This window comes from Lissotriton helveticus, chromosome 11 (assembly GCF_964261635.1).
Source record: "Lissotriton helveticus chromosome 11, aLisHel1.1, whole genome shotgun sequence".
NCBI lineage: Eukaryota > Metazoa > Chordata > Amphibia > Caudata > Salamandridae > Lissotriton > Lissotriton helveticus.
This window is the reverse complement of record NC_136072.1, coordinates 318,333,808-318,346,073: the sequence shown is the minus strand read 5'-3', so window position 1 is coordinate 318,346,073 and position 12,266 is coordinate 318,333,808. Positions and strand designations below refer to the sequence as shown.

The following is a 12,266-nucleotide window of genomic DNA, read 5'->3' as shown; positions in this document are numbered from 1 at the left end:
GCTCAATATAGGTGTATTGCGCCTCAGTGGGTGACAGAGCTTTGCTGGCAAATGCTAGCACTGCCCAACGCCCGGGCACCTGTTCCTGAGTGAGTACAGCCCCCAAGACCCACTGGGCTGGTGACCACAAACAGTTCAGTGTGTTAGTCCAGGTCGAAGTACCCCAGTGAGGTGTTGTTGAGGAGTGCGTCCTTGATTCTTCAGAATGCCGCTTCTTCATGGTGACTCCAGTTCCACTTGGTGTCTGCCCTGGTTATGGCCCTCGACGGTTCTGCAAGGGTGGCCAGGTGTGGAATGAATCGGCCACAATACACGCCATTCTCAGGAAGTTTCGTTCTTCAGACACGGTTGTCGGCAGTGGTGCCTGTTTGATCGCCTGAGATTACCGAAGGTCAACTTGTATTCCATTTTGGTAGAATATATGCCCAAAGAATTCAATTGCTGGCTGAAAGAACAGACATTTTTCTCTATGCAACATGAAGCCATGGTCTTGGAGGCACTTCAGAGTGGCTCAAAGCTGTCTGTATTGCTCGGCTGCAGTGGCAGAATGGATGAGAATGCCATCACTAACATTTAGGATGCCTGCCAGCCCTGATGAAGTCTCACGTATGGCATTTTGGAATACATCAGCTGCCGAAGAAATGCCAAAGTTGAGGCGCCAATAGCTGTGCAGTCCAAGGTCTGTGCTGAAGGTGGTTATTTACCTGTTTTCTTCCGACAGGACCAGTTGGTGATACTCGGCATTCAGATCCAACTTTGAGAACCACCGGGATCCACTGACGCCGGCCACAAGCTCATCCATGGTCTGGGTTATGTGGCATTCTCTCCTGTATTTTCCCCAGCTGTTTTGATTTTTCAGCAATTGCCATTGGAGATACCCAAGGAGTTGGTCTGGATACTTTTTCTATTATTCCTTGTTCTTCGAGTTTTTGCAGTTCGTGTTCAACCAGCGGTTGAAGGTGGAATGGGACACGGCAGTGCCGAAGTGCCGTTGGCACCACCGTCGGGTCAATGTGCAACTTCACCGGAGGGTGCTTGAGGCACCCTAACCCTTTGAAGAAGTCTGGGAATTGATCCAGTATTTTGTCAGTCTGGTTTGAGCTCACGCTTCTCACGAAAGATACTAGGCTTAGGTCTTCTGTGGTATGGCTACTGATCAGCGTTTCAGCCCTTGATCGATAACATGGATTGTTTTTGTGATCTGGGGACCCTCCGATTGGACCTAGGTCCCAGTGACTTTATTGGGTTAACCCCTCTTTTGTAACACCCTCCGATTGGATGGGCACTGTCATTTGCCCATGTAGAGGTAAGGATGATTGGCTCCCATATGCGAATATCTTGGTATGGGACAGGACTTGTTCGGACTTGGTCGGAGACTCATTGTATTGTTTTACCCCATGACATTTATGGAGGCCCCGGTGTCGATGACGGCCTTTACTTCAGCCTTGCAATGCAGACCATGCATGTAGGCTGTGGCCTGCTGTGCTGCTTCAGTACTCTCGTGAATGATATAAGGAATGTTGATGCTTCTTCTTCTTCCTCAAGAGAGGAGCCTTCAACCCGTTAGGTAGGTCGTGATGTAGGCTTTGAGTCACTCGGGTGTGTAAGATTCATTATTGACAGTTGAGATATTGCTTTCTTTAGAGGTCCTTGCTCTGTTTTTTTTTCCATCAGAAAGAGGTGAAGTGATTGGGACTCTCGCAGTGGGAGCATATCCGGCCTTGTGCAGGGTATGCATTGACCAGGTGTTCTTCTCACCCATAGTAGCCGCACTTGTTTCTTTGGGGTTGGAACGGGCGTCCTTTGGGGGCATTCCCATTTTCATTCGTCCTCACAGCGTCTGCTCATTCAGATTTGATGGTCACATTCTTGTCGGCTGTTCGTGCTAGGGTCAGGTCCGTCTAATCGACCCATGCGGCGGACAGGTCGTGCAATCTTGCGAGGATTATGTGTGGTTGTCTCAAAAGTAAGCCACGTAGTGTCTTGTCCCTGAATCAATTGAGCATGGATCTCTTAGAGCTGGTCATCTGCAGTGCAGGTGCTTGCTAACTCACATAGCCTAGCGTAGAATACTTCAGTTGTTTCACCTTCCCGCTGGTGGGCGTGGCGCAGTTAAAATCTCTCACAGTCCGGGTTTAACTGCGGTCAAAATGAGCACTGAGTGCTCTCACTGTGGCATCGTAGTTGTTAGGTAGGCCTGTATTTGGTAGGTGCTTGAATAGGATATACATTATTTCCCCAGTGTAGGAGTAAAGAGCATTTTACAGCACCACTGTTCTCTCGTGTGGCTATGAAGTAATTGTCCAAACAGTACACCCTATCCCTGTTTTCCATCTGGTGGAGGCAGTCATGGGGTCGGCCAGCTCGCTGAACAGGGGAAATACTCCTGTGAGTGCGTGCCTTGTGTTGGTTTGGCCAGGCGGTTGGGCCACGTTTGGTTCATCTGCCATATTGAGGGTTCTTTACTTTCCTTTCTGTTCCCTCATTGTCTGGGGTGTGGCTTCTCCTTGCTGTGGTACACTTGTGCTGATGTTCCTAACACAGATTCTTGCCCCTTTATTGCAAGTCCTCTTTTTCCCTTTTCTTTATATTTTATCCCCTTTTTTCCCTTCCTGTGGCACTGTTCTGGGCCTGACTGAGGTGTGCAGGTTAGATTAGCCACTGCTTGTTAGGTGGCTCCTTCCCTCACTGGGGCTGCAGTCTTTCTCTTTTGGTTTTGGTTTTTGGAAGATAAGGGGTGAAAGGTCTGGGGTGTGGCTTCTCCTTGCTGTGGTACACTTGTGCTGATGTTCTTAACACAGATTCTTGCCCCTTTATTGCAAGTCCTCTTTCTCCCTTTTCTTTATATTTTATCCCCTTTTTTCCCTTCCTGTGGCACTGTTCTGGGCCTGACTGAGGTGAGCAGGTTAGATTAGCCACTGCTTGTTAGGTGGCTCCTTCCCTCACTGGGGCTGCAGTCTTTCTCTTTTGGTGTTTGTTTTTGGAAGATAAGGGGTGAAAGGTCCTGATCCTTTACTCGCTGTCGATTGAGCAAAAATGTACTTGTTTAGTTCCTGCCCATGACTGGGGGAAACCCCTAACCCCCTAATACGTACAGAGTTCAACAGGATTGTCTGGGCAAGGATGGTTTTTTGATTCTTTGCAGGAAATAATTCCAATCTCACGCTGATTTTTTTGGTGTGAATTATTTATGAAAGAGCTTTCACTCTATCCTCAAGAGTGAGTCCACACGTGTTTCGCCCCCTTACACGGCCTTCCGGCCTGGGGCTTCCTCGGGGCGTTTTGAAAAAAGGTTGAGTACATTACGTCTTAGCGGTCGCAAAGTCCTAGGATTTTATTAATCAGAGCATAATACCGGTCCGAGTCGTGGTCGGAGCACAATGCATCCTAGGACCGCTTTCTGGCTATCAGCAGTCATCAGCCTGGGTCCAATCGGAGGGTCCCCAGATCACAAAAACAATCCATGTTATCGATCAAGGGCTGAAACGCTGATCAGTAGCCATACCTCAGCCAGGATAGCTTGATTCCAGTGGCATGGAGAGCACGGGACTCACGTCTGAGCATACCCGTCCCACTCGGGTGACAAATGCAAAAACAACATCCATCATCCCCTTTGGTATCGCTTTGTTCGCCCTAAGTTGGCAGGGTATGCCCAGACGTGGGTCCCTTGCTCACTCTACCACTGGATTCAAGATAGCCTGGCTGATGAAGATTATGAATCCAAATCCGGTCCCAGCATGCTTGTTTCCGGTCCAGGGAAGACATGGCTTGGCAGTTCGGGCTGGACTGTTCCCACGAGGCACAGGGTCAGACTGATTTGCATATAGCCATGTCTGAACTGGGGTGGCTGAGTGAACTAAAGAATGGTGATGGATTAAACCCAGATCAGTTGACTGGGGGTGACTGTTTGATTTGCTCAAACGCTCCGTCCATCATCCCCTTTGGTATCGTGCTGTTACCCACCAAGCAGCATTACACAGTCTGGTGAGGGACATGCACAGGCTCCATGTCCCCGTCTGAGCACTGATCCTCGGCACTCAGGCCAATCACAATGCTGCATTACAGCCTTGTCATTGGCTAAGGGGAGTCTGTGTGCCCGGGTGCTTCCTGCTGCCGGCTGTAACTGGAGAGAAAAAGATGAAGAGGGTAGAGGAGAGGTGGCGGGAGGCCGTTCCAGGAAAGTCCTTTTTTTCCATCCGAAGAAGGGAGAGGAAAATAACTTGTGATATTCCCTATGATGCTTGATGTCCAAAACACAGTTTTAAGTTCAAACACAACACAGTGACTTGGACTACACCTATCATCAAACATTAGAAAGACCAAGTGATCAAACCCTCCATTAAATCTGAAAATCTACAGCATGGAGCTACAAGTCCACAGAAACACAACCTGTTGGAATGCTAAGATGACCAAAAACAGTCATGTGGGGTATTTTACAGGAATATTAAACTCCACCAGAGTAGCGAGCACACCTGAGCCAATAAAATAAAATAGAATTCCCCATTACTTGGGCAAAATACCACACTTGAAATATACATTAACCCCTCTCTGTGAGAACAAGACCTGCGGAGTAAAACGAAGGAGGCAAAGGCCTGCTTCATCCGTGAAGACCTCTGCTAACCACCAGAGAGGGTAGCAAAATATATCCCTGTATAGCACAAGGTGAGACATGACACATAGATGATGCTACTCGTAAAATTCTCAGGAAACTGGAAGAATATCACTTTGGGGATATAGTGTAAGGACTACTTCATGCTACTTCATGCTCTTGTGTCGACTTGTCATACCATTAGAATGTTTTGGGATTGTTTTATTTCGATACACGGCGAGTTCTTCCTCTGAGCTCTGGCATAAACATTGCTTACAAAAAAGTAAGACACATCACCGATAGCCCATGTAAGACCTTAAAACACATCATGCTTTATTGGATTTGCACCTGTCGAACACTAAGGCCTCTGAAGCCTCAATCATGCACATAATAAAAGTAGCAACTTCTCACAGTCGTGCAACGCATTGTTGCAGTGTAGTAACACAAAAGTTTCTCCCATAGTAACAGGGGCCTAACCAGTACACTTTCCGATAGATACACAAGATTTGAAAAGAATATCATATGGTATGCTGTGAACACCCAACAGATTGACCAGAAGGGCATGGGCTGTTGTTTTCCCATCCAGGAGTACTGGCCTGTCTCAGGTGAACATGCTTCTCCGGGAGCAGCTGGACCAGAGGGAATCATCCAATCACAAACTGGCAGAGGAGCTGGAGATGGCCACCTCCGAACTGCATAAAACCAGAGTCGAACTTGAGCAGCAGGGTTCTCAGTGGAAGAAGGACAGAGAGGTGAGTTCTTAATTTCACTATGCTCTAAGCTGGTACTGTAATATTTTATTGTAATCGAGTATCAGCCTTGGGTCCGAGGTTCCATACCTGTAGTACACCTTCCAAGCACAGCAACGTGGATAACAGCCTTTGTAACATAGTAGTGGTAGCCCTGTTATTTTCATCTCAGCTTTGCATGTTAGATATCAGTCTAAACCCGTCCAAAGACATTTGATTTATATTGGATTGTATGTAGTTCACTGCTTACTGGCTCGCATGAGTAATCGCTTTCCAGTGTTTTGGATTTGACTTGTTTTCTCTGGTGATCTCACATTAGAACTACAACAAATGTTTGAGCAATGAGCACAGTGGGATCCTCACACTCTGGCGCCAGACTGTGACTCTCCGAAGCAACTTTGCAGAGCTTCGCGCAGCCGCAGAAAGGTGAGTCTTGAATCTTTATTGGGAAGCTCTGGCCCATGCTCCACTCGAGTTGCAGGATACCGTGGCAGAATCTTCCCTATTATGTAGAAAATGTTATGTTCCCATCTTTCCCTTTCAGGGGCCTTTATGAGCTAAAAACGGACACAGCCAGGACAACTCGACGTCTTCAGACCGCCTGCCTGAATCTAGATTCCAACATACGCTTGTCACAGAGTAGCACTGTTTCCTCACTGGAGAAACAGACATTGCATGGAGCTCGTCTGGAGCAGCAGCTCCGCGACAAGGTGCGGGAGATGATTCAGCTGCAGAGCCGTTGGGATACTGAGAAGGTGGAGCTAAACTCTAGGTGAGTAAGCCAGAACTTTGAAGATCTGAATGTTGATACAGGATCATTCTCCAGGTCTGTGCCAAAGGTTGATGGAAAGGGTAGAATGGGGAACAACCTTTACAACGAAGGTTTTACAACGCGGTACTGTTACCACGCAACTTTTACAATGCAAGTCGTTACAACGACTTGCGCTGGGGGGTGCTCCAGGATAGTAAATAGTTTAATTTACTATCCAACTCCTTCCCTGCTATCCACGGGGACTGGAGTTGGAATAGTAAATTAAAATATTTACTATCCAGCAACCCCCAACGCAAGTCGTTGTAAAAGTTGCGTAGTAACGGCACGCGTTTTAAAAGTACGCGTTGTAACGTCGTACATCCGGGTAGAATGCACATGCAGCTGGGAACCACCCCACCACGCCCCCTACTCAGATCCTGTGAGTCTGGGCAAATCACTTACTCCCCGTGCCTGACAAAAATGAATGTGTGTCCTCATGTAACGTAACTGGTGCTATGTAAGGCGCTCTGATAGCCAATTCGGGTAAAGTTTGCGCTATATAAAACTCTGCAAAAAAAAAAAAAATGTGCCTATTACTTAGTGTAACTGGTGTTAGCTTAAGGTAAATGTCGTTTTTGGCTCATTTTTATTGTGTTAGATTAAAACTAAATTACACACGCATAAATATTCTAAGGCAGAAAAGAGGGAACTTGTTTGATTGAAACAGGGATCATGAAACTAATCATAGACATCTTTGAGGAGAATTGGGATTGCTGGTACCCTCAGGCAATCCCTCCTATAAAGTGAGTGTTCCAATACGTAGGCAGTCAAAGGCGCTTTGGGCAAGAGGTTACCAATTAGCACCCTGACTGAAGATTCTGGTCTGTTTCCTTTATTTTGACAGATCCGCTTCTGCCAGTTGCTGCAGGCTCGTTGAACATTCAGCATTTAGTTTAGCATATAATATAATGTACTTTCTCAGAGGTTTCCGAAATCAGTACCAATTCACTTGGTACTTTATATTTATAACGTTGTTGCGCTCAGACTGCACGTGTTAGTCAGAATAATAAAGTTGTGTACTTGCATTTGAGTCAAAGTTTTGCCGGTCCTTTAAATTACACGCCTCATGTTAATTTAGACTGTACTTTACCTTGCTTGTGTCCTTTAGGATTTCTGACTTAGTGGTTCAAGTGGAAAAGCTGAAAGAACAAAACAACAAGAAAGAGAAAACCATTGCCTCTCTGAGACAAGACTATCAGAAGCTGGTAACAACATACTTAGTTTTACAAGTTACCTGTTTGATCTAGTTTCCTCTATCACCATCTCTCTGCCTCGCTATATTTACCTTTGGCTCTGCATATGCGTCCCACTGGATCCTTTCCCCTTCATCCCTCAGGTTCTGTTTTACCGTTGTCATGCTGGCTCAGTCTGCCGCCCTCCTGGATGACTGTATGCCTGCTCTCTCTTTTTCTCTGTCTGCCCTGTCCTCTTGCTTGTCCTGTCTATCCCACCCTCTAGCTGGCTGTGTCTGTCCCACTCTTGCTTTTTCTGTATGCCAAGCCCTTTTTTGTTGCATTGTCTGTGTCACTCTGTCACTCAGTCTTCAGCCTCTCTCTCGTTGTATCTGTTTGCTAGCTTTCCACTCACTGATTCCTGCTATTGTTGCTTTGTCTATTTCTCAAAGTTTGGTATCTCACTGTACTTGCTTATGATGGCCCCTTTCTCTTTCATTTCCCTCCCCTTGTAGAGTGTGTTTTCCTCCTAATTGTTCTGTGGTACTGCCCTTTATTCATACATTATCTCTTTCCGTTCTTTCACGCAGCCTCTTGCCGGCTTTCCCTCAAACAGTCTAAGTCTTGTTCCACCATCTCCTTTTGGTGTCCTTCCTATGTAAAATGTTCATCATTAATTATCATCTGCTTATAAATACTGTCTTTTCCACTCATAAATTCTTCTCTAGAGACACTCACTCCCTTGCCATCTTCCTCAGTCTACGGTTATTCTCAACTTATATTATATATCCTATACTAGCATATCTCTTGCTGTCCTTCCCACATGCCACCATGCCATCATTCTTTAACCTTCCCTCACACTGTCTTGAACTATCTTTCTCTAATCTGAATAAATTATTTCTTCCTCCTTAAGTGGTTGTATGAAAGAAGCATGCATGGCTGAACCACGCACGTCTCGATAACGCTGTTGCAATAACGAATGTTCATTAACCGCGCATTCCTTTACCATGCATGCCTTTACAACGAATTGTGTCATAAAGGCATGTTTGCTGAAGGGTTATGCATGATAAATTACCACTACCCTGATTCCCTCCCGCCCTGAGCCCTAAAACCGACACCACCGGGCCCTTGAAACGACCCCTTCCCATCCTAAGGCCTAAAACCCTGCCCCCTACCAAAAACAACCCTGACCCCAGCCCCCCCACCGTGAGCCCTTAAACTTACCCCACCATTAAAGACGACTCCTTCTCACGCCCTAAGTCCTAAAACCCAGCTCCTTCAAAATACTACCCCACCACCTCGTCCTGAGCTCTAAAGCCGACCCGCTCTGACCTTAAAACTATCCCTTCCCCTCTCCCCACTCTGAGGCCTAAAACTCTGCCCCCTACCAAAAACGACTCTAGTCCCCCTGCTATGAGCCCTTAAACTTACCCCTCCCTGCCATTAAAACTACCCTGCCTTGAGCCCTAAAACCCTGCCCCCTTTAAAAAGATTGCTCCAACCCCCTGCACTCAGCCCTAAAACTGACCCCATCCCTAGAAACGACCCCCAAACCTGTCCCAGCCCTTAAAACTACCCCAATCCCCGATCTGTGCCCTAAAACTCTGCCCTCTTTAAAAAAACGACCTCGACCCTGCCCGCACCCTGAGCCCTAAAACTGATCCCACCCCTAAAAACGACCCCCTCTCAACCCGTACCCAGCCCTACTTCCTATCCGCGTCCGGAGCTTCCTGTTCCAACATATCCTGTTCCTCTCCTCACCCATCCAGACACTAGACGCTATCTGCATATGCGTGGTTAAGGCAGATGCGTGGTTCAGGCAATCTTTGTTTATTTGCAGGGACATGGTACACGTGGCTCAGCCTCATTGTAAAGGCTGTTTTCCTCCTCAAGTAGTTTCCCGAAGGGACCCCTTCTCAAAGCTATTATCATCCTAGCCAGATAGATATATATATATATATATATATATATATAGATAGATAGATAGTTAGATGGATAGATAGATAGCTAGATAGGTTCTTATTGCACAATTAATTAAAATCACTGCAATCAAGCTCAGTTAAAATCATTATAAGGTGCTTAGTTTCCAATGTTATAGGAAAGAATACAGTGGTTTGTCATCATGTCAAAAAAGTTTAAACATCACTTTGTCAACTCTAGAGACATAGAGAATAAAATGATTGGACCAGCATTTAGCATTTATAATTCTATGTGATGGTCAGAATCCAGCATGGCTTTTACAGAAGATAGAAATTTCATGAAGCGTACTGCCAGCCGCACTGAGTCGCCTTTCATTCATTCTACGCTTCATTATTGGCTTTAAGGGAGAGGACATGTAATGTGGAAGTTCCCTGCTGTTATATAATTGTTAAGCCCAACTTCCATGACTTGAATTTTTCAAGTTTAGTGCATCACTGTCGGCCGACATAACCTTTGCTTCTTTTGCTGCTGCGGGTAAGGGTGTAGGGGCAGACTATAATCAGACCCCCCAGGATATAGCGGCATGGATTCGCAAATTTAGCGGCACAAATATGGAAATTTAGCGACACAAATATAGAAATTTAGCGGCATTTTTGCGGCACTTTATTTTACTCATAATCATTCATTTTCAGCCTTAAATCAATAGAAACTGTTTTAGCAGAGTATTCCACTTTGAATAGGCAACCTGGAATATGGAATAGAGGAAGCAGCCCACAGGTGAAGGCTGTTATCCCTTGAGAGGGGAGCAGGATGGAGTGGCTTTTTGACAATGGGGAGATGGAAAGAGGTCTGTGGTGATAGTATTGAGAGGGAAAATAGCATTTTTCTGTGCAGCTCAACGACTAAGAGAAGACGGGGTAACTTTTGTGATAGGGCTTGGGAAGGAAGATGGGACTATTCACTGTTAGAGGTGAGATGGGGTAGTTTGTGGTGATACTAACAGCGGAGATAAAGCAGTTGGTTGACAAGCGGAGATTGGGGAGGTCTGCGGGGAAACGTAGTGAAAAGGGCAGACAGTTTGTTGACGGGAGTCGTCTTTTTTTTTTTTGATGGGATGGGGCTGTCTAGAGTGCTAATGCTGCTTTGAAAGTAGTTGATAGGCGGGCTACTGCGACAGGACGGCTGTCACAGGCGTTGCCTTGAGCTGCCCTTCACCCAGCGAGGCGCCCGTCGTGCCCCGTGGGAGCGCAGTGTGTGTGCCTCCCACCAGGCCCTGTGTGACTCATCGCGGGGATGAAGCGGCCGCTCGGGCCTCAGAAAGCTCTCGCTCCGTTCTCAGAGGAGCCTTTTAGTCCTTCCGGACGCCCCGCTGCGGCAGCCCCTTTCAGACCCGAGCTCCCGCTGCTCCCCGATCCTCCGCTCTCTCTCCACGCACACACAGACTCGACACAAACACCCCGAGAGCCTTTCAATTCCTCATCACCCTTTTTGTTCCAACGTGAAGTAAAATGAACACAGATACCAGCCTTTTTCAGCTGCTGGACAAAAACACCGATCCCGGGGAAATCCTCATAATGAAATGTGACCATAAAGACTCCAGGAATACGGAGTATGTTGTTCAGGAAGCACAAGCGAAAGTAATCAGACCCCCCAGGATATAGTGGCTTTTGTAAAAATGCCGCAATTTCTACAAAAGTGCCGATTTCGCGGCCAACCGCGAAATCCTGGAGGGTCTGTATAATTCATGCGCTTTCAATACTTTGGCGCAATGTGTTCAAAAGTCATGCAATGTTGATCCTGAATTGCTTATTATTAACCAGATGCACTTCTTTAACGAGTTGTCCGGTGCTTGTTTGCTTTTAGACAGTAGGCTATGAACCTGGTTTTTAGTATCCACTTTTTTTTTTTTAAAGATCTTTATTGTACATTCTGGATACATAACACAGCTGAAGGCCTACAACCCCGGGGGCCGGCCGCGTCATTCGTAGTAGTACGCCAGTGCTTGTGGATTGAGACACAGCCCTTCAGCCGACAACCCTGGGGTCCGGCGGCGAATATTATTGAGCGTACATGTGAGCAACTAGGTCATAGTTTGGATAAAACATAGGTCTAATATTTTTATTATTGTTTATGTAGTTTGTAAACAACTTGCAACTGAGCTCAAGATATTAAACTTTCACGTTGGTCATTACCATGTCCATGCTTCCTTATAATGTATAAAGAATTATCAATAGAGACTGTGATGTGAGGTATTCTGTTTGCAGTGGTGTATCCCAAAACTGCCCACTTAGATCAAATACCCCTCTATCTTCTTCCTATTCCCCCTCCTCTTCATCATCTGAGTTAACTCTATCCTCTTCTGGTAGTGGGTCACACAAGTCACCTCTGTAAGTATTCCAGGCAGCCCATACCTTGTTCCACTTACGGGGGCATGCCCTAGTCACATACACCGCCCTTTCCATCAGCATCAGCATATCTAAGTTTCTGCTCCATTGCGACATCGTGGGTAGTTCTGATGCCCCCCATTTTTGTGCGATGTCTCGTTTCGCTACCATTATGGCTAGTGTACCCCATATGTGGCCGTATCTGGATAGCTCGGTCGGTTCCCATATATTCAGTATACACTTACGTGGTTCCGGCACCAGGGAGACTTTGAGAGTTTGCGAGAGAGTACGCATCACTTGACGCCAGTACTCAGCTATAAGTGGACAGTCCCAGAGTGTATGGAGCAAGGTGCCCTCCTCGTCACAGCCGCGAAGACAATATGGGTGTGGTGCTCTATGTAGTTTATGGAGCATTGGTCTAGTATAGTAAATGCGGTGCAGAATTTTAAGTTGCACTAATCTGAATTAGGCCGAGATTCCCACCTCCCTCGGAGACGCCAGTGCCTCATTCCATTCTGAATCATCAATATCTCCTACCTCTTCCGCCCACCGCTCCCTAGTATCCACTTTTGAGATGTAAGATTAAATCCTGTATGAATTTGCGTATGGGAGGTAGAAGTTGGTAGAATAATGCTCTTCGGA

The 12,266-nt window shown here is 46.4% G+C and overlaps 1 protein-coding gene across 1 annotated transcript in view; it reads left to right on the top strand.

Annotated features, from left to right (window-relative positions):
- The window catches only part of CROCC2 (ciliary rootlet coiled-coil, rootletin family member 2), a 1,301,560-nt gene that overhangs the window by 223,537 nt on the left and 1,065,757 nt on the right, over nucleotides 1-12,266 (top strand). The window contains exons 7-10 of the mRNA XM_078665477.1: nucleotides 5,175-5,340; nucleotides 5,657-5,763; nucleotides 5,882-6,109; nucleotides 7,257-7,353. Of these exons, the coding sequence (XP_078521603.1) occupies nucleotides 5,175-5,340; nucleotides 5,657-5,763; nucleotides 5,882-6,109; nucleotides 7,257-7,353 (598 nt within the window). The remainder of the gene's footprint in view (nucleotides 1-5,174; nucleotides 5,341-5,656; nucleotides 5,764-5,881; nucleotides 6,110-7,256; nucleotides 7,354-12,266) is intronic.